At 49.7% G+C, this 23,461-nt stretch overlaps 1 protein-coding gene across 1 annotated transcript in view; it reads left to right on the top strand.

Annotated features, from left to right (window-relative positions):
* The window catches only part of COL13A1 (collagen type XIII alpha 1 chain), a 187,365-nt gene that overhangs the window by 113,258 nt on the left and 50,646 nt on the right, over positions 1-23,461 (top strand). The window contains exons 11-18 of the mRNA XM_042780919.1: positions 1,256-1,282; positions 1,378-1,404; positions 2,249-2,275; positions 4,090-4,146; positions 5,259-5,324; positions 10,315-10,422; positions 14,414-14,440; positions 15,405-15,440. Coding sequence (XP_042636853.1) covers positions 1,256-1,282; positions 1,378-1,404; positions 2,249-2,275; positions 4,090-4,146; positions 5,259-5,324; positions 10,315-10,422; positions 14,414-14,440; positions 15,405-15,440 — 375 coding nt within the window. The remainder of the gene's footprint in view (positions 1-1,255; positions 1,283-1,377; positions 1,405-2,248; positions 2,276-4,089; positions 4,147-5,258; positions 5,325-10,314; positions 10,423-14,413; positions 14,441-15,404; positions 15,441-23,461) is intronic.

Raw genomic sequence — 23,461 nt, 5'->3', positions numbered from 1 at the left:
GCCATGGATTGTCCCACAGGCCATTTGTCCCCTCGTCAAGAACCTCTGGGAATTGCCCAGTATGAAGGCTGGTCCAATTAGCAAGTCAGGGGCAAGAAAGAGGCTCTGCTTCTACCTCTTGGTATCCCAAGGATAGTCCACCCAGATGGGATCAGCCCATGGAATCCTGAGTTCTTCCAGCCCCAGAGAGATTGATCCAGCAGGTGGTGGCTAGAAAGGACCTCAGAACACCCAGGTTGGGGCTGCTTGTTCAAAGTTAGTGATAGAGCACATTTAAAAGCCCAGTCCCCTGGTGTCCAGCCCAGCTCAGAGCATGGTGGGTAGAAACAGCTGGGCCTTGGTGGGCAGACAAACTTGGGTTCACATCCCAGTGAGTCTACCTGAACCCTGGACTCCTTTCTTAGCCCTGAGAATTCGACAGGACAACCTTGAAGGAAGCCCCAAACCAAACCAAACCTGATTCTGACTCATGGCCACCCCATGTGTTACAAAGTAGAACTGCTCCATAGGGTTTTCTTGGCTATAACCTTTACAGAAGCAGACCACCAGGCCTTTCTTCCAAGGTACCCCTGGGTGGGTTTAACTACCAGCTTTTAGGGTAGTAGTTAAGCACAAACCATTTGCACACACACACACACACACACTGGGAGCTTTGAAGGAAACCCCAAGGTCCCGCATATTTCTCTTAGGAGCCCAGAACACAGCATAAGCTGCCAACTTCCTGCTTCCTCTCCTCTGCTGAAAGTTTATCCAGAGCACTCAATGTCTGAAGCCCTACCCCAGCCCCCCATGTCCCCAGCAGCCCCTCAGCCTCAGTGGGTTTCATGCTGATGATATGTGCCAGCATCTCCACGTGGGCTTTTGACATCCTATGTCTTGGTTCTGGGAGGAGACGGGATAGGTAGTGGGCTGAGTAAGGCAGGGTACTCATGACATCTAGATGCAGCCCTTGTACACAGTGGGTCCACAATAGTTTTGGGAGAATGAATGAAAGGTCACATCTGTTCTTTACCACATTCTGTGTGGAGAGCAAGGCACACACATTCATGTTCGTTATTTGAGGAAGGGCTGGGATGTAGTTCCTAAGGCTGCACCTCCTGGAATCTCTTGGGCACAGGAAGACAGCCTCAGGATGCCGGCCATTCTGGAAAGTACCTGGAAGCCCCAGGTTCTATCACAGTCACATCCGACCTGCACCTGAGATATGGGCCATCTTCTGTCCGACACTGACCTGTGTGTGTTTCCTTCCCCACAGGGTCTGATGGGCCCCCGAGGACAGCCGGTTGGTACCTCTTATTAATATTTCCTGTGGAGACACTGTGGGCCACAGTGTCCCTAGCTTTGCTTTCTAACTCTCTCATTTCCATCTCTTTGTAGGGACCCCAAGGACAAAAAGGAGAAAAGGTAAGTCCGATGGAGGTTTCCAGAATTTCTATTCCAGGAAACAGCCTCCCAACATGTAGAAAAGGGTTCATAGTGGTTTTTTGTTGTTGTTGTTGTTTTATTTTTTTCCAACAAAGTCCTTAGTTCCAGGAATCCCCTGTGGTGTCACGTATATGAGACAGAAGTGAAGTCCTCTGGTTGACATTCTTTTGGGGAGAAGAGGACTACCTAGAGCCTGGCCCTTTTCAGCCTCTTTCTCTGCTCCTTCCACCTGCCACGCACAGTGGCCACTGACCCACCTCCATAGCTTCTAGCACTTTGAGGTGTCAGTTTGTAAATATTGACCTGAACTGATCCTTGCATTGTAGCTCTGTCTCAGTTAAATTTCTGGTAAAGATTCTTCTGAGCTTGCCCTGGACAGATGGATGGTATTGGGATTTGATGCCAGCTCAGATAGGTATCTCCCACTACCTGCCTAGATGTCTGCTGTTCCCATCCAGGATGTCCTGTTCAGGGCTATTGGGTGGACCCACCAGGAGGCTAGAACTCCCCAGAAAGATTTCCTTCAGCCAGTCCTGGAGCATAACTCCTGACTCTGCTTCATGGCAAGTGAGTATGATGTGGTCCCGCTCCAGGCTCCATGGGGCCACCTCCAAGCAAGCTCTGGGACATTTTTTACTGCTGCCAGTCAGGAAGCAAGGGAGCGAATTAGTTCTTCTGCCTCAGAGGGTTCAGAGCAGGAGCAGAGCTGGGCTGGCAGGTGATGAGCATGTGTGATATGTCGATAAGTCCTAGGTTGTCCTGAGGGACAGCCCCCTGCCAACAAGTGGCTAAGATGCTCCTCTCTTTTCCCTTTCTTCCCCAGGGTCAGTGTGGCGAGTACCCACACCGGGTAAGTATACCCCTAAACCTGAGCAGGGCCCTTTGCTCCATCCATTAGGGCACAGCACCCAGCTCAGCCCATCTCTCTGGGTCCCCAGCACCTCACATAGCTTAGAGGAAGCTCAGCAATGCAGTAATAGCCAGAGTGGTGTTCGTGGACGTGGTAGTTGTCTAGTGACACAGCTGGGAATCTCCCCAGGAGTGTACCTTGTGGGTCAGTGTGTGTGCTGTGTACCACCAACCTCAATGTTTGCATTCCCCTGCCTGTGTGAGTCTTTGTACATCTGCCTCTGTGTCCAACTGGGGCAGCCTGGTCAGTCTCTTGAACTCATGTGTCTGATGGCTTATGCCTGGCTGCAGGTCTCCTTGCACCCCCCATCTTTGTGGCCGGGTGGCTTGGGCGAGTCTTTGTCTGACCTCCTACCCACCTGGCATCTGTCAGCAACTGTCTATCCGTTTCTGGCTGCCTGCTCTGCCAAAATAGGAGGGACTTTGGTGTTAGTCATTGCTTCAGATGGCCCAAACCTTGAGTAGGGCTGACAGTATATATTCAAGTCTAGTGATAAAGCCTGTGCTTTGTTCCTTTAAGAATAGAGGTGTCCTTCTCCAGGTATGTGTGGTGTGTGTGTGTGGGGGGGGACTTCAGAGCAGATCTGGTCTCTCACCCCTCCACCCCCACCTGTCCCTTCCTTTTCCTTCTTCCACCACAGCATACAGAGCCCAAAAGACTGCCATCATCCAATTAGGAATCTTGAAATTTGTGCACCAACGAGGAGCCATTCTTGGGGCAGGGGCAGGCAAGGTGTGCACGCCTTCTTAGGCAGGGGTCTCCAGGAGCTGGGAGCAGAAATGCCCCTTGTTTTGCAGCCTTAGGCCTGGGCAGTCAGGGTAGAGAGGATGGGCATCTCCAGGTGTTCATCCCTCTGTCCTGGGCCTCATTTGTGCCCAGTAACACGGCCACAGTGGGGTTCCCACAAGAGTGGTCACAAACCACATTCAGAGTCAGCCTGACCCAGGAAGGCCACCAGGAGAGCCTGGCTAGCAGGGTCCAGCCTCTTGCCAGCTACTCAGGAGACTGGATAGCCTGCCAGAGGCTGACCCTTGGGTTCCTAGGCCAAGGAGAGGCCTCAGTGGGCCTGGGCAGGGGGAGCATGGACCAGCAGCAGCACAGACAAACCAGCATGTTAGTGACATGTACTCCAGGGACACAGGAGCCCTGGTGTTCCGGCCAGTCTGATCCTGCTGTAATAATAGAGGGTCAGCTGTGTTTATTTGGAATGAAGGACTCACAGGATTGTTATACCGCCCAAAAGAAAGGCAACATCCCTGATACAAAAAACAACACAACTACAGACACTTTGACTGTGTGTCATCCAACCTGAAGGCTTATGTCAGCCCCTCAGCCCAACGCAAGGGGGGCAGGGAGAAGTGGAACTGCACAGCAGTAGAAGGCTCCAGAAGCTCCCTGGGCAATCTGGTGAATAAGTCCAGTGGGGGTGAGAGTGATTGTGTGATACCACCTGATTGGTGGGACAAGGACAGCCTGAGCCCCTTGTTTAGAAGCGGGTAGAAAAGCAGGGAGAGTCTAGGGAAGGTGGTCTTTGGGTTCTCCCAAGGGTCTGGGAGCATGACTATGGCAGCTGTCTCCAGGCCCGTAAGATACCAAGAATCCACCCAGCCACACCCCTGGCGTAGGGTGGGAGAGGGCTGGGAGCGGGTGGGTGGGATGGCTCCCCCTGGGTTGGGAGCAGGAGAGCTGTGCCTGTGAGCACTCACTCTCCCCCGTTGCCGTGTCTCTGCCCCACCGTGCCCTCCCCAAACCAGGAGCACCTAAGCAGCTCTCTAGCAGCTCTGCGCTCCAACCAGATAATTACCCTGAAGGTTTGTAGGCTCTGGATGGGCTCTGGGGCCCCTCTCTGCTGAGAGGCCCTCTGGACACGAAGCCCAGCATTGCACATCTCCGGCCCTGGCAGGGGTTGGGGTAGGGGGGGAAGCAGTCCCCTAGGACCCTGTGTACAGAAGCTGCCTTCCAGGGCAGCTGACCTGGAAAGGCTATCACTGTGTGTATTCTTTCAAAAGCAAGTGGTTGATTACATGCAAACTGTTTTCACTTGGGTTCTAACTGCTTCCTAAAGCCACAGGTCGCTCAGTTTCAAAGGGTAGAAGGATGGGAAATAGCAAGAGTTTCCAGAAATGAAAATCACATTAGATAATGTGATTGCAAGTGGCCTCCCTCCTCCCCACTCCCCAAAATAAGCGGTTGAACATTTGGAACCATCTTTGCTCAGCCTCTGCTTTCCAAGCCTTCCAGCCCCAGGGCAAGAGACCTGAGTAGCACTTAGCTTGTGCCCACAGTGACCACACCCTCGAAGGCTCGGCCCCCAGGAGCCAGGCCTGGCATGGCCCTTGGCCAGCCTTCCCAGATTTGCTAACACCAGCCCTTCTTGTTCAACCCAAAAAGAAAAGAACCAGAGGTCGCCACACACCAGCCTGGCTTCAAGTGCTAATTTAGCTGACCCTGTGGCTCCCTAGCCAAGCCCCTGCATCCGCCAACCTCAGCCCAACAGCCGCAGCTCCCCAACCCGGTGGGGCCGGTAATGCAATGTTGGGCCGTCGTGGGTCAGGGGGGCTCTTGGGCCCAGCATGGTCGAGGAGGGCAGGCCCGGCCCAGGAGGGCCACTCTCCCAGTAGATGGGGCTGCTGGCAGACACCTGGGTTCCGGTCTGGAGGGTATAGGCCGAGGGGCCACTGCTCTCCTTCCAGGGGCTAGCTGTGCCATCCAAGGGCAAGCTCAACAGCATGTCCCCACCCCTTGAGAGTGCCCCTCCATGCCTCCCCTCCTCGGTTCATGCTCACTAACCTCTCTTCTCTCATCCTCTGCTCCCATCCCTCTTGGCTACCCTACTACCTTCCTGGCGACTTTTGGCATCCTTCTGACCACCTGCGATCTTTGGCCTCTGCCTTCTGGCCTTCCAATTCATCTTTCTCCTCAGCTGCTGCCTCTCCTCAATTCAGTGCGGCTGGCTCCGCCCCCAGTCATAAAAAGGCGGACCTTCCAGGTAGATACCTTCGATTTCCCAGCTGTGATGTGGCTTCCCCAAGGGGTTTGGCAAACCAGCTAGGGTTGTGGATGAAGCCAGAACTTCACTCTGGTTCAGTGACATTAAATTAGACAAAATGGACCCCGAAATATCAGACATGGAAATTCCACACAGCCCAAGACCCAGGCCCCTGGAGATCCACAGCTACCGTCATGACCATCACTACTCATAACAGCCACCAACATTTATTGTCAGGAGCTGTGTTACACATTTTACATGCCTTCTTATATTATTATGGTGACACAGTGGTTAAAGCATTTGGTTGCTAACCCAAAGGTTGGCGGTTCGAACCCACCAGTTCAAACTCTCCTTTGGAAAAAGACAAAGCAGTCTGCTTCCGTAAAGATTTATTGCCTTGAACACCCTATGGGACAATTCTACTCTGTCCTATAGAATCGCTATGAGTTGGAATTGACTCGATAGCAGAGGTTTGTTTTTTATTATTATTTAATCCTCTTAGGAGTTCTATGAATTAGGCATGACCAGCCTTATTTTACAGATGAGGAAATCAAGGCCCAGAGAGGGTAAGTGAGCTGCCCAAGGTCACACCGCCAGTCAACTACAGAACAGGGATTTGCACTCAGCTTCTCTGTCTCTGACTCTGTATGTGATTTGGGGCAAGTTACTTAAGCTCACTGTGCCTTGCCTTCCTCATTTGTAAAATGAGGACAGAGTACCTACATAGGGTTGCTGTAGTACTGCGTAAGATTGTTGCTGTGTATATAAAATACTTACAATAGTGTCTGGAACAGTTTAAGAACTACCAGCCAATCCTTGGAAGGAAGGTTGGGCAATCTACTTCCATAGTGTTACCGCCTTGGAAACCCAAAGAGGGGTCGCTATGAGTCGGGTCCGACTCAACAGTAGTGAGTTTGGTTTTGGGTATTGCTGTTATGCATATTTAGGAAACTAGGAAATCGAGGCTCAGAGAAGAGAGTTGGTTTGCCCAACATCACACAAATACCAGAAGGTGGAATTGGAACTGGCAGACAGGATTCCTGACCCACATCCAGGGCCCTCTTGGTTGAATCAGCACCCTTTGCACTAAGAAGTGTGGAATTGGCCCCTACTTTGAAGAAGCTTAGCATCTGATCCCTTGTAACTTGATTTTGAGGAGCAAGGGAATTTACAGAGGGAATGTGGTCCACCACCAGCTTGTGTAATCATCCTATGAAAGAACTCCTTCCTTCTTCCAGCCAAAGAGGCTGGGAGGACAAGATCATGAAGAGCAAGCAGTCTCACCCCTGCTGTCCAAGAGATCTCAGACCCAGGGATCCAGGCTCAATTCCCAGCTGCCCCTAACCTTCGTCCATGGCCCAGGGAGAACCTCCAGGATGACAGGGGTGCAGAGAGTGATGGAGTTCTGAGATGATAGCCTGGCAGCAGGGCCTAAAAGTCACTGTCCACCTGACTCAGGAGGAGTCGAAAGCCCAGGGGTCTGGGTGTTCAGGCATCTGACTGAACACAGCTGAGAAACCACTCCAGTGAACAGCTGAAATACAGAAGGGAACACGTGATGTGCATGTTACCTGAGCCTAAGGGCTGCACGTCCTGTTCCAGTGGCCAAATCCTCGAGAGCTTCCAGGTGCTCTGAGCTCTTACTAGAGCAGGCCTGCCTCACTGCCACCCAGCCCTGCCCAGGTCAGACCCAATTCCAGGAGTGCTGAGAACCTGCTCTGTGTGGCCATTCACTTGGACCACAACAGCTGCCTATGGCTTTAGTTGTATTAGCTGCCCTTGCTGGGTTCCAAGCTATGTTACAAGAATCCTATATAGTTTATCTCATGTAATCCTTACACCAGCCACCTGGTGGTGAAGGTGCCGCCATCATCATTCCTACTTTCAAAAAAGAAAAAGAAAACCAAACCCATTGCTATGGAGTCGATTTTGACTCATGGCGACCCCATGTGTGCAGAGTAGAACTGTCCTCTATGGGGTTTTAATGGCTGTGATCTTTGAGAAACACATCACCAGGCCTGAGGTGTGGGTGGTGGGTCCAAATCACCAACCTTTCAGCCCAGCACTTAACCATTTAGGCTACCTGGGGACTCCTGTCACCACTTTACAGAAGAAATTGAGAGAGGTCCAGGATTCCATCCAGGCCACTGCATTTTGCTGCCTCCCATCCCAAGAGCAAGGGGTGGGAGAACCAGAACAACCTGTGCTGCCTGGACCTGTTTTCCAAAATGGAGAGACAAGAATAGGGCCCCCAACCAGCCTATTGCAGAGTCTGCCTGGAGAATTAGGTTTTTGTGTTGTCAGTCATCTTAGGCCATAAAAAAGGCTTGTCTTATTTCCTATCAATAAACCAATATTAATTTTACAGGCTCTGCAAGATGCTTAAACATTGGGTCTAACATTAGTTGGAAGAGGAAACTGTATATAGGATTTGATGTACTTAGCAGATGGTGTTGGGGGTCAATTCCAAAGTGCAGAAAGTTGGACTGTGAGCACTTTTTGCTGGGGGCTTATTTAGAAGGAGTAGGAATTGAATCTACAGTTCTCAGTTGGGGCCCTCGCTCCACCCTGAATTCTCCCTTTGACCTTGGTCATGGGGCTTAACTTCTCTAAGACTCAATTATCTCTTCTGTGAAATAGAACTTGAGAGGTTGTAAGGCTTCTAGAATTTCAAAGGGCAGAATGGGCCATAGGGGTTTGAGACCAAACCTTCCCTGCCCTGTGAATTGGGGTTAGTTGCTGTCCGGTGGTCTCCCACTCATGGCGAGTCCATCTGCTTCAGAGCAGAACCATCTTCCTTAGGGTTTTCAAGGCTGTGACCTTTTGGAAGCAGATTGTCAGGCCTGTCTTCGAGGGTGCTTCTGGCTGGATTTAAACCACCAACCTTTTGGCTAATAATCAAGCACTCAACTGTTTGTACCACCAAGGATTCCTCCCTGTATATTACCCCTTTCCAAAAATGTAGGAATGCTGTGAAGAGTGTAAAGCAGTATACCAATGCTCAGAGAACTCACTGGGCTCCATCAGACTTATTCTGAGTGGGCTATGCTGGTCACCTCCTGATGTCTGAGTTTTCATTAAGCTTCTCTGGTTCAGGAGAGATGCCATCAGAGCGGTTCCTGGAACTTATCAACAGCCAACATGAAGCTAGGTGTCTAGAGGTTGGGGGGTGGGGTGGAGCTGGAGGTAGGGAACCCACCAAAGCAATTTCTGCATCCACCTCCTCCATTGTGGACAGACTGAGCCTTAATGTGGCTTTGCAGAGGGTGTGGCAGGATGAGGTCCAGGCCCCCAAGTGTCACTGCTGGGAACCATCACCCTAGGACATTCCAGTCAAGAGGTGGTACAAGCAAGTGTTACTAAAATCATATATCTCAATCATCTATCCCAAGGTTGCACTCCTATTTGTCCTACCATGTCCCTCTACAGAGCTCCCATCTGCTCCCTTTTTCACATGGGAAACAAGAGACCTCCAGTATTATGGTTGCTGGCTGAGATCACACTGAGAAGGGTAGGCTGGAACTCCAGGACCCTGTCTCCCCCGTGCATCCCAGCCTAGAGTTCTCTCACCTGCCAGGTTGTCCTGCTTTGACCCATCTGTAGGAATGGGCCCCTTCCCACTAGAGCTAAGCCCAGGTCATCTCTGGAGAGGTCATTTATAAAATAGCATAATGACAATTAATAGAATTGTCAAAGTGGGTTTTCATCCGCCTAGATCTGGAAAGACATTTCTAGGTGCAGCAAACAGTTCACGTGTTTGGCTGCACACCAAAAGGTTGGAGGTTCAAATCCACCCAGAGTGCCTTAGAAGAAAATCCTGGTGATCTACTTTGAACAAATCACCCACTGAAAACCCTATGGAGCACAAATCTGCTTGGACACACACAGGGTCACCATGAGTCAATCGACTTGACAGCAACTGCTAAAAAGACCTAGAAAGACTCTAGCTTGCCCCAGCCCCGGTACCTGAGGTATGGGCCAGGCTTTCTCTTCTTCCTAAAGGAACACAATGCTGCCCCTACCTCACTGAGCTCCAGTCCACCCTGGGCACAGGCCTGGGGACAGAAGCTGTGCTCTGAGCAGCTAGTTAAGGAGTCAGGGTAAGGGAAGAGAATAATAACAGCAACTTCATACAGGCAGCAAACAGTTTCAAAACACCTTCAACCAATCCAAGGGTTGCAGACTCAACTGTTGTCCGAGACCAGGCACATCACATAAGGGACAGAGCAAACTTCATGTAAGAAAGGATGGGAAGGGTGGGGAATGAGGCTGCTGGAGAACTCATGCCCTGTCTGACGGGAACAACTCACATCCAGCTGATTATGGCCCCCAGGGATGTAGGCCCAGAGGTACCAGGAACCCTACTTCTTCATTGGAAGCCACCAATCCAAATGTTTACATGAAATCTCTTGCCCAACTGTTTAGTGAGCCAAAGAAATTCTGTGACCTCTGACCTAAGGATTTTGTTTAAGCCTCTGGCAAGATAACCAAAGACAGCAAATAGCTGAGACAGAAAACCAGGGGCTGTTGTTCCCATGCTATGGCTTAGAGGCCAGCGTTTAGAAGGATGATGTGACTGCCACACAGAGGTGGCAAAGGAAAGCCCAGGCTCAGATGACTTGGGCTGGACATTGGCTACTTGACCAGGCTGGTACCAGGCCTGTGGTTGGACCAATGATCATCTCTCACTCACCCTCTACCTCTGCCATCCACAGCCAGGCTCTTGGCCCTGGTACCAGCCTCTCTGTGCAGGAAGTCCTCTCTGGAAGCCCCACCTCTTGGGGACCTAACGCCTTGGCTCTCCTCTCACTGCCACCAGCCCCTGCATGTAGTCACCACCATCCAGCAGTCACCACCATCACGTCACCCCACTCATCCCCACAATCACCAGAGCCCATGGCTAGGCCTTCACTGGGTGCATGGCATTGGGCGGGAACTGGTCCATGGCTCTGGGCATCCTCTCTCTAACTCTTGTCTTCATGAACCTCAGGGTGAACAGGGCCAGGCCGGTATCCAAGGCCCTCCAGGGCCACCAGGCCCCCCTGGACCAACTGGACCTCTGGGGCACCCAGGACTGCCAGGGCCCATGGGGCCACCCGTAAGTATCCCTTTCTTTCACCTACTGCCTCCCATCCTTTAAGATTTAGCCCAAGAAATCTCTGGACGCAACCAAAACATGCATAATCAATAGGAGCCTCGGTTTCCGCCAAATGGCAGAAACACCTGACCAAGACCACTGGACCTAGTGGCCCATGTAAGGATCTGCCCATCCCTGTAAAACTCACCTGTTGAGCACTGGCTTTGAAACCATGCCTGTTATTGACATGTCCTCAACATCAGTCCTTGCCTACCTATCAGGAAAGATCACTAACAGGCTGCCCCTTTCCCAGCTTTGGTGGAGAGGAGATTGGAAAGAAAGTTCCCAGGGCCACTTTTGATGTCAGTTCCCTGACTCCTGGGCTTAGGAAAACCCAAGTCAGGTACAGTAGGCGCTGAAGGAGGTAGGCAAGGAGGCATCTGAGCACCTGGCATCCCTAACAAACACACCTTACCTAGTGTATGCATGTTTTCACATCACTGTCCACCATTCCAGGAGCTCTGATAGCATAGTGGGTAAGACATTTGGCTGCTAACCAGAAGGTCAGCAATTCAAACCCACCAGCTGCTCTATGGGTAGAAAATGAAGTAAGCTACTTCCATAAAGATTTACAGCCTTGGAAACTCAGTGGGGGTTGCTATGAGTTGGAATTGACTTGGTGACAATGCATTTTTTTTTTTTTTTTTTTTGGTCCACCATTTGAGCTAAGCAAGATGCGTGGTCAACCAGAGCTGTTGCCCAGCCTGGAGGGGCCTTGCATTGAACCTAGGGAAAGGACCTCAGTGAGACCAACCAGGTGTACCCCCTCAAGGGAGAACACATTCTGGCAATAGGTCAGACCCAGTGGCCACCCAAATCACCTATTTCCAAGCTCTGGCTAAGACCCTATTCTTTTTCTTTCTTTTTGTAATTTCATTGTGATTTGGTTGAAAGTTTACAGAGCAAATTTGCCTTCCATACAACAATTCACTTTGTCTCATGACATTGACTGCAATCTCCCACAATGCAATCGCTCTCTTCCCACTTCCTCCCCATAGCCACCTCCTCCTTGTGTCCTTCCCTCCCATGCACTCCTGCCCCACAAGCTGTCTTCCTGTGCATACACAGCCCTTCTATTCTCCCATGATTGATCTCTCCAAGGAGTGTATCTACCTAGCGTAAATGTTCAGCTCACATGCCTGTCTTTTGTTTGGCTGGAAGCCACAGGAGTGGGTTCAGTTCCAGACCAGAAGGGCAGCTAGGGGCCATAGTCTCAGGGGCTCCACCAGGCTCTATCAGACTAGCAAACCTGTTGTTGTTGTTATGTGCCGTCGAGTCAGCCCTGACTCATAGCGACCCCTCCTTGGGTTTCCGAGGCAGTATCACTACGGAAGTAGGATTGCCCAACCTTCCTTCCGAGGAATGGCTGGTGGGTTTGAACCGCCAGCCTTCTGGTTAGCAGTCAAGTGCCTTAGCCACTATGCTACCAGAGCTCCCAGCAAACCTAGTCCCTTTTATTTTATTTGTTTATGATTTTGAAAAGACTCTATTCTTCTCAACCCAATTTAGTACAGCAAAGCATCAGAGTAAAAGAATAATTCAGCAGGTACCCAGACTTCTTTGGAAAAACTATTTCTTCTACACAGAGATGAAGCTAACTTTATGTTGTTACTGGAGAGTCAAGGGTTAAGGGCAAAGTCTGTTTGCTTTTTAATAGTATTTTTCCCACATGATATTTAGAAAAACAAACATATCTGTTTTTCTTTCTTATTGCAAAAGTATTATACATTCATTGTTGGGGGAAAAAAAAAAAAAACTTGGTACCACAAAGAAAAAATGTAAAAATTACCTATTTTTCCACATCCAGAGTGAACAGTGGTTAACACTCTGGAGCTTCTGTCCATTTTTCTCCTTAGATGCATCTGCACATAAACATTTTCCAGGTTGGTAATATTCTGAATGGACTCCCTGGGTAGTGCAAATAGTTAATGCATTCAGCTACTAAACGAAAGTTGGTGGTTCAAGTCTACCCAGAGGTACCTTGGAAGAAAGCCCTGGTGATCTCCTCCAAAAAAACCAGGTCTGCTCTGGCACATATGGGCTTGCCTTGGGTCAGAATTGACTCAACAGCAACTGGTTAATGTTCTGAATAAAATATAAGTTTTGCATCCTGTGAAGTTTATCACTGAACATCATAAAGCGAGCCCCTCCCTCTGTCAGGAAAGAATCTTCCATGACAGGGAGCTCAGGCCTGTTCGGCCTGTTTATAATGTATTTAGTGAGTCCCTATCTGTGGTGCATATCCTTGAACATAGATGTTTGTGCACATCTCTGGTGGATTTGTTGCAGTAGCTTCCCAGAGGTGTAGTTGCTCTGTCAGGGAAATCCCTGCCAAAGAGTCTTCGTTGCACATGGCCCTGTTTGAGATCATTTGGCTTCATACCTGGGCCCCTCAGCAGCCTCAGCTGCTGATCCTGAGGTTCAGTGCGGGGGTCCTTCTAAGCAAGGGAATGCTCCATCCCACCAGGGACCCAGCTTTGCAATGTGTGTAAACCTAGCCTTCTGGGAGCCTGCTCTCTGCCCAGCTTGAACCCACCACAGATTTTAAATATCCCCATGATTTTTCCCCAGGACTTCACGGGGGGAGAATTAGGCTCACTTCCATGGGTTTCTAGATGGGGAAATAGAAAACCAGAAAGGAAGAGAAATTTAGGGAAAAGAACCAGACCAAGCTGAGAAAACCAAGAAGTGTTCAAAATCCACTTCTTTGCTAACCACTCTCCTCCAAATAGGTTGAATCCCACTCGCTGAACCAAATATAGATGGTTTTCTTTCTTAAGTTGTTTATAAATAAAAGAAAACAAGAACATATGTTGTGTTTTAAAAAATTTTAAAGGCTTTTTTAGAACAGCGTTAGGTTTACAGAAAAATTGTGACAGAAGTATGGAGTTTTCATTTACACACCCCTCCACACGCTTTTTCTTCTACTAACATCTTGAATTCTGTGGAACATTTGTTACAATTGACGAAGAACCAATATTGATACACGATGATTAACTGAAGTTCACTATAAGGGTTGCTCTGTGTTGTGCAGTCCTATGGATTTTGACAAATGCTTCATGTCATGTGTCCACATAGTATCATACAGGGTAGTTTCACTGTGCTAAGAATGCCCTGTGAAAGCATGTTTTTTAAACCGGTGGCAGCACAGCAGACTGGGGCACCTTGGTTGCTCCAGCCCACGCTGCTGCCCAGCTGTACAGCCCAAGCCTGTGGTGGTTCCCGCCCTCTCTCTTCTCTCCCTGGAGGTCCTACAGGCAGGGCCACAGCCCGCACAACCTCCGCATGGCTGGCTGCCGCCATTACCGCACCCTGGGCAGAAGGGCCCAAGCCGGAAGAGACTGAGGGCTTTACTGGAGGCGGCCAGGGCTAAAGGCAACACCAGGGCTCTGCCAGAAAAGATCAGTTTTCTCGGGAGCGGTCCCTTGTAGGAGGTGTGTGGGTGGGGCTCTGAACCAAACCACACTGTCAATTTACCATGGTGCTGCTGACCTATTTTCCAGTGGGCAAACCTAGCAGACACCAATGGCTCCGTGTGTCTCAAGAGGACATCAGCCTGTTGTCCCCATGGGCCTTCAGCAGGTTTCAGATACCCTTTCAGGATCCTCTAGATCTGTTCTCTGGCATGTCCATTCTCTCCAATCCATTAGCTATCTGGGGCTACTCTTCTTCCAGCCTCCACTGTAAATATGACTATTGTTAGTTGCCATCAAGTCAGTTTTGATACATGGTGACCCTGTGTATGCAGAGTAGACCTGCTCATAAGTTTTTCAAGACTGTGACCTTTAGGAAGCAGATTACCAGTTGCCTCTGGGTGGGTTTGAACCACCAACCTTTTGGCTCATAGTCAAGCATTTAACCATTTGTGCCACTCTGAGACTCTGTAAACATGACTAACCTCATCCATTTACAAGTGCAAACATCTCCTGTCACCTTATTCTTGCTTCCACAGGGCTTACCTGGGCCTCCTGGACCAAAGGTAAGGGCACTTGTGGGTGTCACATTGAATAGTGAGAAAGTTCCCTGCAGGAAGGAGGTGGGAGGCAGCACTGAGAGCTACTGAATAAGGAGCTAATGGTGGGTCTCAGCTCAGAGGTGAGTCAAGTTCAGCTTGCTTCCAAAGCATCACTCACCTCCTAGGAACTGATTTGGTCCCATAAAGACAGCACTTAATGTGTGCTCCAGCTGAGCCAGAGCTATGGCTAGTATGAAAGAAGCCATCCAGATGGAAACTCAAAGCACTGTAAAAAATATCCTCATAAAATAGTATTTCCTAGGAGCTCTGGTAGCATAGTGCCTAAGGCACTTGACTGCTAACCAGAAGGCTGGTGGTTCAAACCCACCAGCCACTCCTCGGAAGGAAGGTTGGCCAATCTACTTCCGCAGTGATACTTCTTGGCAACCCAAGGAGGAGTCGCTATGAGTCAGGGCTGACTCGACAGCACATAACAACAACAACAAGATGTCAGAACTGGAAAGTTCTTTCAGGGTCATCATATTTCTTGTGAAACCTCACTTGGTGCCCAAGTTGTCACACAGGCTCTCTCTTTGAAGTTGGGGACTCTGGGCCTCCGAGGAAGAGAAGGTGCAAAGGACCAAGCCTACCCAACCATTTTATAAATGTACACATGGAGCCCTGGGGAAAAGAGACTTGTCTGAGGTCAGAGAGAATCCCTGCAGGTCTCCTAGGCCCCTACCAAGTTGACCATCTCTTCCATCCCTCTGCCTCTGAAAAGTGAGGGTTTATTTTGAGAAGTAGACCAGTTTCTGTTGGCCTCAGAGGATTCAAGAGCTTCCATGCTGGGGAAGGCTGGAAGTGGATGCTGAAGGACCAGGAGGGGTGTTTTGGGGAGGATGAAGGATACATTGAGGGTGAAGAGAACAGTACAAGTAAAAGTGGCATTGGGAATACCCCTGTAATGGGCTTCTCTTTGTCCCCCTAGGGAGACCCTGGGATCCAAGGCTATCATGGCCGGAAGGTAAGAAGGAGATGGAGAGGATCCAGCTGCTCCTAATGGTAACCCATGCAAGACTTCAGAGGGTCAGGACTTGGTGATGCACAATGCATTTTTGCACACACACTACCCAGTATGGCCCTCTCATGCTTGGCCCACCTTGGGTCAGTATCTTCATTTTGAGGATGAGGAAGCTCAGAGGGGGCAAGGGTCTTGGACAAATCAGTAGCATAGCTGGGCCTCAGATCCACGTCTGCACTGTCTGGCCCACCCTGGGCTAAGCTCCATGCTAAACATGGTGGAAATATAGAGGGGACCCAGCCGGGATCCCTGCACAAGTTACCCAGGTGAAGGCAGACTGTGCTAAATGCTACCAAAGCAAAGTGCTGTGTGAATTCAGGAAACAGAGAGGTTAATTCCTGGTTGGGAGTTTGGAAAATCTTCTGGAAGAAGCCTGTGAGCCTATGAGCTCAGCTCTGGAGAATGGGTAGGAGTATCAGTGATCCATTGCTGTGTGACAAATCACCCCAAACTTATTGGCTTAAAACAGCAACTTTTCTCATGGTCCTGTGGATTGGCAGTTTGGGGGGCTTTGCTGGTCTCACCTGAGCTCACTCATGCAGTTGCGTTTTAAGACCCATGGAAAGGTTGAAAGGGCCATAAGATGGCCTCACGCATGCATCTGGGGGTTGGTGCTTGCTATGAGCTGGGGCATCTTCATTCTCCTCCCTGTAGCCTCTTATCCCCCAGGAGGCTAGACAGACTTCCTTACAGCATGGTAGGCCCCAGGGCACAAGCACTTTTCTAGTGTCCACTTGTATTCATTTTCTTTTGTTCTATTGACCAAGTCATATGAGTTGGTGTGAACAAGGAGTAGCAAAACAAAAACTATGGCTATTTTTTAATCTAAGTTGGCTTTCAATCAGCAAAATTGAAGGAAAGTAGTGTCTCAGACAGAGAAGTAATTTGTGCAAAGGCCCAGAGTTGGTCATTGCAATAACTATACCAGTACTAGTTGCTATCAGAGTAGAACTGTGCTCCATTGAGAGTTTTTTTATTAATTATTTTTTAAAGTCTTTCTGTCCACAGACGAACCAAGGGTACCTCAAGCCCCGGTGTTTTGTTTTGTTTTGTTTTGGGAGGGGGTTCAAATTATTTTATTGTATTTTGGGTGGAAGTTTACACAGTAAATTAATTCCCATTTAAAAATTTCTAAACATATCTTTTAGCAACATTAGTTACATTTTCAGTGTGTCAGCATTCTCGTTATTTCTACTCCAGTGGTTCTGTTTCCATTAATCTAGCTTCCCTGCCCCCTCTTACCTTCTCATCTTTACTTTAGGGTAAGTGTTGACTGTTTGGTCTCATAGAGAAGATTATATATTTAAAGGAGTGCAGCACTCACATGTGAAATTGCTTATGTTATGAGCCAGTCTATTTGGCTAGAAGTTGACCTCTGGGAGTGATTAAGTTCCAAGTGTAAAGGGTATCTCAGGGCAATAGTCTTTGAGGAATCCCGTAGTCTCTACCAGTCCAGTAAGTCTGGTCCTTTTTTAGGAATTTGAGATTTGTTCTACATTTTTCTCCCATTCAATCTTGGACCATGTATTGTGTCCCTGGTCGGAACAGTTGTGTCAGTTCTTCTGGTCTTAGACCCTAGGATTTTCAATGGCTAATTTTTTGAAAATGGATTTCCAAGTTCTTCTGAGGTGCCTCTGAGTAGACTCAAACCTCCAACTTTTTGGTTAGCACTACCCAGGGACTCTGTAATAATTACATATAAAATAATAATAATACCTATTAAAAATAAATAAATAATAATAATACCTATTGCCATCAAGTCAGTTCTAGCTCATAGAGACTCATAGCAACCCTATGGGAGCCCCACAGGGTTTCCAAGGCTGTGACCTTTTAGAGAAGCAGACTGCCAAATCGTTTTCCCATGGACTGGCTAGTGGGTTCCAACTGCCGACCTTTTGGTTAACAGCCAATCACTTTAACCACTGGGCCACCAGGGCTCCTTCACAATAACTACAGCAATGTAATAATAATTTGAATAATAGCCACCACTCATTGAACACCTATGTGCCGGGCACTGTCCTTCCACATGGCCTGCATTATTTGTAATCCTAAAACCACCCTATGAGGCTAATAGTAGTATTCTATTTAACAAATGAGGAAGCTGAGGCTTGGCCAAAGTCTCATGGCTCCTAAGGGGCAGAGCAGGAGTTCAGGTCCAGGTCTGGCCAGCCCCAGAGTCTGAGCCCTTCCCAAGGTAGCACCTGCTGTCAGGAGCCTATCCTGCCCTCCCTATCCTGGTTTGGGGGGAGATCAAGAAAAGACAAGAGGAAGAAAGTCCCCAGGAAGTCAAGGAGGGGGAAGGAATCTTGGAAGGGAAACAGTCATCCAGAGAAGCACATTCCTCGCACGCTGTCATCAGGCGGCTGCCATCGCCACGTTGTTTTATGGGAGCTTGGTGAGACCTGAGACATCTTTAATTAGTTCTGCATAAACTGAGAAGTTTGTATTGTGTCAGGAAGTGGAAATTATAGCCCCCAAGGTTGCCTCCATCCACTCACGCAGACTCACAAAATTTACTGCCTTCTGGTGCAGCAAAGGGTCGGTTTTCCCATTAGCAGCCAGGTTCACTCTTTCAAGCTGTGAAGGGGCAACAGAGCCAGGAGAAGTCTCCAGGAGTTGAGGCGATTCCCGTGACTGGGCATCTGGACCAGGATGGGCATCTGCCCTCTTCTGTGAACTAGAAGCCTAGTTCATCCAGAAAGGAGCCCATGGGGCTGTTGTCCTGAGGATGGAGAGGCCTCAGCCTAGAGCTGGGCTGTCGTGATAGTAGACAGTCTGGTCCCATGAATGTGTCAATTAGGTTCAGATTAGGAGGAGAGTAATTCGAACCTGGCTGCACTGAGTTTGCAGAAAAGACAGTGTGATCCTGCTGAAAAGACCAGTGTGATCCTGCTGGCAGAGGAGCAAGCCAGGAGGTTTGCCCTGGGGAAAGAAGGGCTATAGCAGGGAAAGGGGAGAGCACTTCTTCTACATGACGAAGGGTAGGCAGAGCTGGAGGTGCAACTTACAGAAAGAGTGATTAGAGCTCAATAAGAGGGAGCTTTCTAATAGGCATAGGTGCTTGGGAGGGAGGGAGCTCCCCATCACCAGAGGTGTTCAAGTGGAAGCTGAACAAATGCTTGTCTGGGGTGTGTTAAGAGGAGCTTCTATATCAGATGGGAAATCGGATTAAAATTCCTTCCGACCTCTAGGGACAGAGCTGGCTCCCTACCCCCTAGAGAGAAACGGCCCCTGGTTTGTGAGGTGTTGGTTTTCCAGGAGGCTTGGCCCCTTGGGCCTTTGTCCAAGACTTTTCCACCCACATCCAGGCTTGTCAGCCCCATCACTACTCTTGGGTCTCATGAGAAATGGAGGGACTCCTCCCCATCCTACCTCTCTCTGACAGACCCCCTCCCTCTGCTCCTCCGTGGAGGCCTCGTCTCGTGGACTCTGAAGGGGCCATGACCCTTCACTGCCTGTCTGGGTCTCAGGAAGTTTCCCGCTGCCTCCACTTCTCCTAGCCTCTGGTTGAGTCTTTTCACTGGGGTCTCCTGGGGCCACAGCCTCCCAAAGCCACCTGGCCCAGTGTGGTCTCAGTGCCAGCTTTTGGTGGTGACCCCTACACTGCTGGAACCTTTGTCTTGTTATCAAGTCAGCCAAGGCCTCTGAAACCAGCAGAGGCCAGAGAGCATGCACTGGAAACTGATGACCAACAGCAAAGGGTCCACCTCCAAGAATTTAGGGTCCTTTCTCATTGTCCAAGTGACTCTCAGGAGACGATGTGCTTATTCCACTAACCCAGGCACATTGGGTCTTGGTTCCAATGGTCACCATGCCCGGGGCCAAAATTTTCTCACCCTCAGAGTACTGAGATGAAGGGACCAATGTCCAAAGACAAGTGAAACAGCCACCTCACGTCTGCAGATTAAGTGAAATTGATTCATACCCCATCTCACTCAATCTTTACCAGGTCCAGTGGTTAGAGCACAGTGGCACCATTTTACAAATGAGAAGCTCTGAGAGGTTAGTCCTTTGTCCAAGGCTGCACAGCTAGTAAATGATCATGCTGGAATTGTAAATGGCCGTGAGCCCATCTTCTGCCTGGTGCAAAGGGCAGTGTCTGCTCATGGGCTTCACAGAGTCCAAGCTCACTGCACACCCCAGCCCCACCTGTGGTTCTCTGCAGTGTGGAGTGTGGACACTTATCCCCATCCTTTCTTCTCTTCTCCATCATTTCTCTTTTTCTCTCTCTCTGCTTGGAATAAGGGTGTGGAGAGGAAGCACTAACATTAAGTCCTCTTGATCACAGATGCTGGGAAGAGAAGCTTGCTCCCAGCCTACCGCCTGGGAAAGGGCAGATGCTGGCAGTGTATATTAAGCTTGACCCAAACTTCCAGATGAGACCCTCAGAGAGGTCTTGGATGATGTGTCAGGTGTGGCCTGAGGAAGTGAGACGTATGCAGAAAGCCAGAAAATCAACAGTATTTAGTGCTCACAAGTCCCAGAGGAAAAACAGAGCATGCTTCAATGCAGGGCCACTGACATGGGGCCCCACAGGGGGATTGCACCCAGGAACAAGGCAACAACAAGCAGGAATTGTAAGAGGGGGCTTGTGTATGGCAAGCACGGAGGGGTCTTGGGGTTGGCATGTGCTGAAGCCCTATTGATCAGTTTAAAGGTTTTTAGGGTATTAGTATGGGAAAAAACGGAGCTCTGGTGGTGTGGTGGATAAGGCATTTGGCTGCTAACCAGAAGGTCAGCAGTTCAAACCCACAAGCTGCCGAAGGAAGATAGAGCAATCTATTTCCATAAAGATTACAGCCTCAGAAACCCAGTGGGGGTCACTATAAGTCAGAATCTACTGGATGGCAGTGAGTTTGGTTTGGTTTTTTGGGAGTATAGAAAAAAGGAAGAAATTTTTACTACAGGGAATCAGGGAACACGGCCTGGAGGGGCAAGGAGTAACTACAGCCATTGAGAGATTGGGTTATAAGACAGTAATGGGTTGTTATCATGGGAAACTATGTGGAGCATGGCCAGGGGGGCCAGTTAGAGACCACAACTGTTGAGAGGCTAGGTGACAAGATAGGAACAGTCATGTAAGAAAGTAAGTGAAAGGGCAAGTAGGAGAAATGAATGGACGCCAAGACAGCAGCTTTTTCAGCTACAAAGTGGTCTTCTGGCAGGAGGAACATTTTGAATTGAGACAGGGACATTCAGCTGTCCTTCATGGCTGGGGTCAGGGAGAGCGGGACTGTAGAACAACTGAGGGACCCTCTCCACATGTGTTTTGGGGCCCTATAAGCAGCTTCCCTCTGTCCTAACAACCTGGCTGGGACACATAGGAGGCCGTCCTTCCGGCTCTGGGTAGACTTAACTCTCAGCAGAGTTAACTTAACTCTTCACAGTCTTGGCCTGTGAAGTTTGCTAATGATTAATTTTGTCAACCACCATCACCACCATCCCCTGTCAGCTAGACAAGGCCTGGCATTCTCTTCAAGGCCAGCCAGGCCAACAGGATGGGCTTCTCCACCAGCCCAAGCTAAGGCCAGGACTGTCCCTCCTACCTAGACACTGCCAACACTGTACACCCAGTGGTTATCTATTTGACCCACATTTAGGATGCCAATCTCCCCTAAATATGTTGTGAGAAGCAGAGTGTGTTTAAAACATTACAACCTTGGCTCTCTTCCAAGGTGGTTGGCAAGTATCGTCAGAGTATTGGCCATGTGGGTGGGAAGCGTCAGGATTGCATGAAGGGCTGAGGCTGCAGTGCACGTTCACCTCCTGCTGGCCTTGTGGGCCGGGGTGGAGGTGGACGTAGGCAGAGCCTTATGCTAGAGCCACTGGGACTGCAGCAGCGTTGTTGGCAGTCTGGGGGCTTCCCTTGAACAGGGACTCCCAGGGCAGAGGATCTAGGAGGCTCTGGTTGGATGGCAGAGCACTGCAGGAAAGGTGTCGTCCCTTCTGCTCACCCCTCCCCACTCCTTCTGAGAACTAGCATAATGATTCAACCTGCCTGTCAGGGTCAGGCCTGGGCAGGTGGACACCCTTCTGTGCAGTGATAACCACTGTCATCGTCGCTTCCTTATCAAGCCTCTTTAGCCTGACAGGCTGAGTACCAGGCACTTTGCATGCATCATCTTACTCAATCTTTATAGCAATGCTGTGAGGTCAGTGTTACTTCTCACCCTCAATTGACAGATGAGCAAACTGAGGTTCACAGAAGCTATTCCCCCACCCGGTTCTATAGCTAAGATATATGAAGCCTGAAATCCAACCCAGGTCAATCTGACCCCAAGACCTTGCTCTTAGTGACTTTACTACATGTGTCTTAGTGGCCCAGGGTAGCCATGATTTCTGGTAGGACACCAGCCCCTTTTTCTTGATAGAAAGGAAAGAGGAGGAGGTGAATGAGAACTGTTTTCCTTCTTGCCAAGAAAAAGGTTGCGGCTAGATTTCAACCTTTCCCTGTGCCTCCCGGGCTCTCCCTGAGCAGTATCTGGGGGATCTAAAGTGAGGCTGTCAGTGTGTTGTTGGAGTGGAAGAATGAAGGAGGTGGAATCGTTTGCCTATTGCCATGGATTCTGCCAGAATGACTCCCAGGAAGCTGGGATGGTGCTGGGATTTCCTCTAACTTCAGGAAAAGGTAGCTGCTCATCTCTACCTCCATCCACAGCTGTTCCTAAAACCTTCTTCCTGCACCCTGTTTCCTGAGGCCCTGAGTGACTGGTGTGGGGGTGTCCTCATGCAGCAGAGTATTCTGTGTGGATGAAGACTGGAGACACAGGAGCCTTCTGCTGTGGGCACGGCGTCTTCTTTCAAAGCCAGGAAATCCCAGTGGGGACGTCCAACCATTTAAAATTGTAGCAGATCAGGGAACTGAGGCAAGGGCCCCCAGATGTGAGGTCTCATGGGCAGGGAGGTCTCCAGCCCCACCTACCTCCAGCCCCCACCCTGTGCTCTCTGGGCCATTTTTCCGGCACTCCAGAATCCACAGATTAATTAGAGTTGGATTTTCTTTCTGGAACTAGCTACAAAAATCAAATGATCTCAAATTGAGATACAAGCCAGCTGCCTGTCCAAAGCCCTGGGCTTTGATGGGGCGCCCAGTCAGGGGCATTCCCTAGATTGCTTCCTGCCCCTCTAATGACCAGCATTTCGTGGTTCTGGTCCTTGTGGATCTGGAGGCTGACTGGGGTAGAGAAGCAAGAAGTGGGCTTCCTTCTTCCCAAGAAGGGAGGCCTGGGAAATACTTGGAAGGGGAAAAAGGCATCACCCCTCCTCACCCGGCTCTGCCAGCTTAAGCAAGGGCCTTGGTCCAGACATGAGGCCCCAGCTGCCTGCTGGCTTCCTCCCCTGCAGAGAACAAAGAGTATGTGCAGAATTGCATGCTGTGGAGGCCCCCTCCCCACCCAGCCCCGGCTGCAACAGGGCCCAGCCTGATTCAGAGGCCTCATATGTGAAGTTCATTCATTTCCACACTTCCCCTGGCCTGACCTTTGCTTGGATGGTGAATTGACCTTGAAGCCCACTCCCACCTCTTCCAACTCCTTCCAGATCTCATCTTGCAGCCAAGGCCCTGCCTAGCTTGTACAACAAACAGTAAGTCACCAATTCACAGTCCACTCCCGTAGGTTAGGATTGTGGAAAGCTGTGCTCTGAGGAGCTTACCTCTACCCTGTCATTGTGGTAAAGGATAAGGCTTCCCACCTGGACTGTGGGGCCAGAAGAGACAGCCCATTGATGCTGTTAGGAGCTCCATGCAGGGCCTGTCCTGGAAGTCTGAGTGGCAGCCTTCAAGGCAACCCCTTCCCTATCCACCTGGACTCACCTGGAGCCTGCCTAGCCCACAGAGACTGGAATTCACCTCTTCTATGCCAGATATCAATCACAGGACATATTGCACTGGCCAAATCTGCTATGAAAGACCTCTTTCAAGTGCTGAAGAGCAAAGATAACTTTTTGAAGACTAAGGTGCAAGA

This window comes from Orycteropus afer, unplaced genomic scaffold (assembly GCF_000298275.1).
Source record: "Orycteropus afer afer isolate SDZICR_OR568_19922 unplaced genomic scaffold, OryAfe1.0 scaffold00070, whole genome shotgun sequence".
Taxonomy (NCBI): Eukaryota; Metazoa; Chordata; class Mammalia; order Tubulidentata; family Orycteropodidae; genus Orycteropus; species Orycteropus afer.
This window is presented reverse-complemented; position numbering and strand designations above follow the sequence as displayed.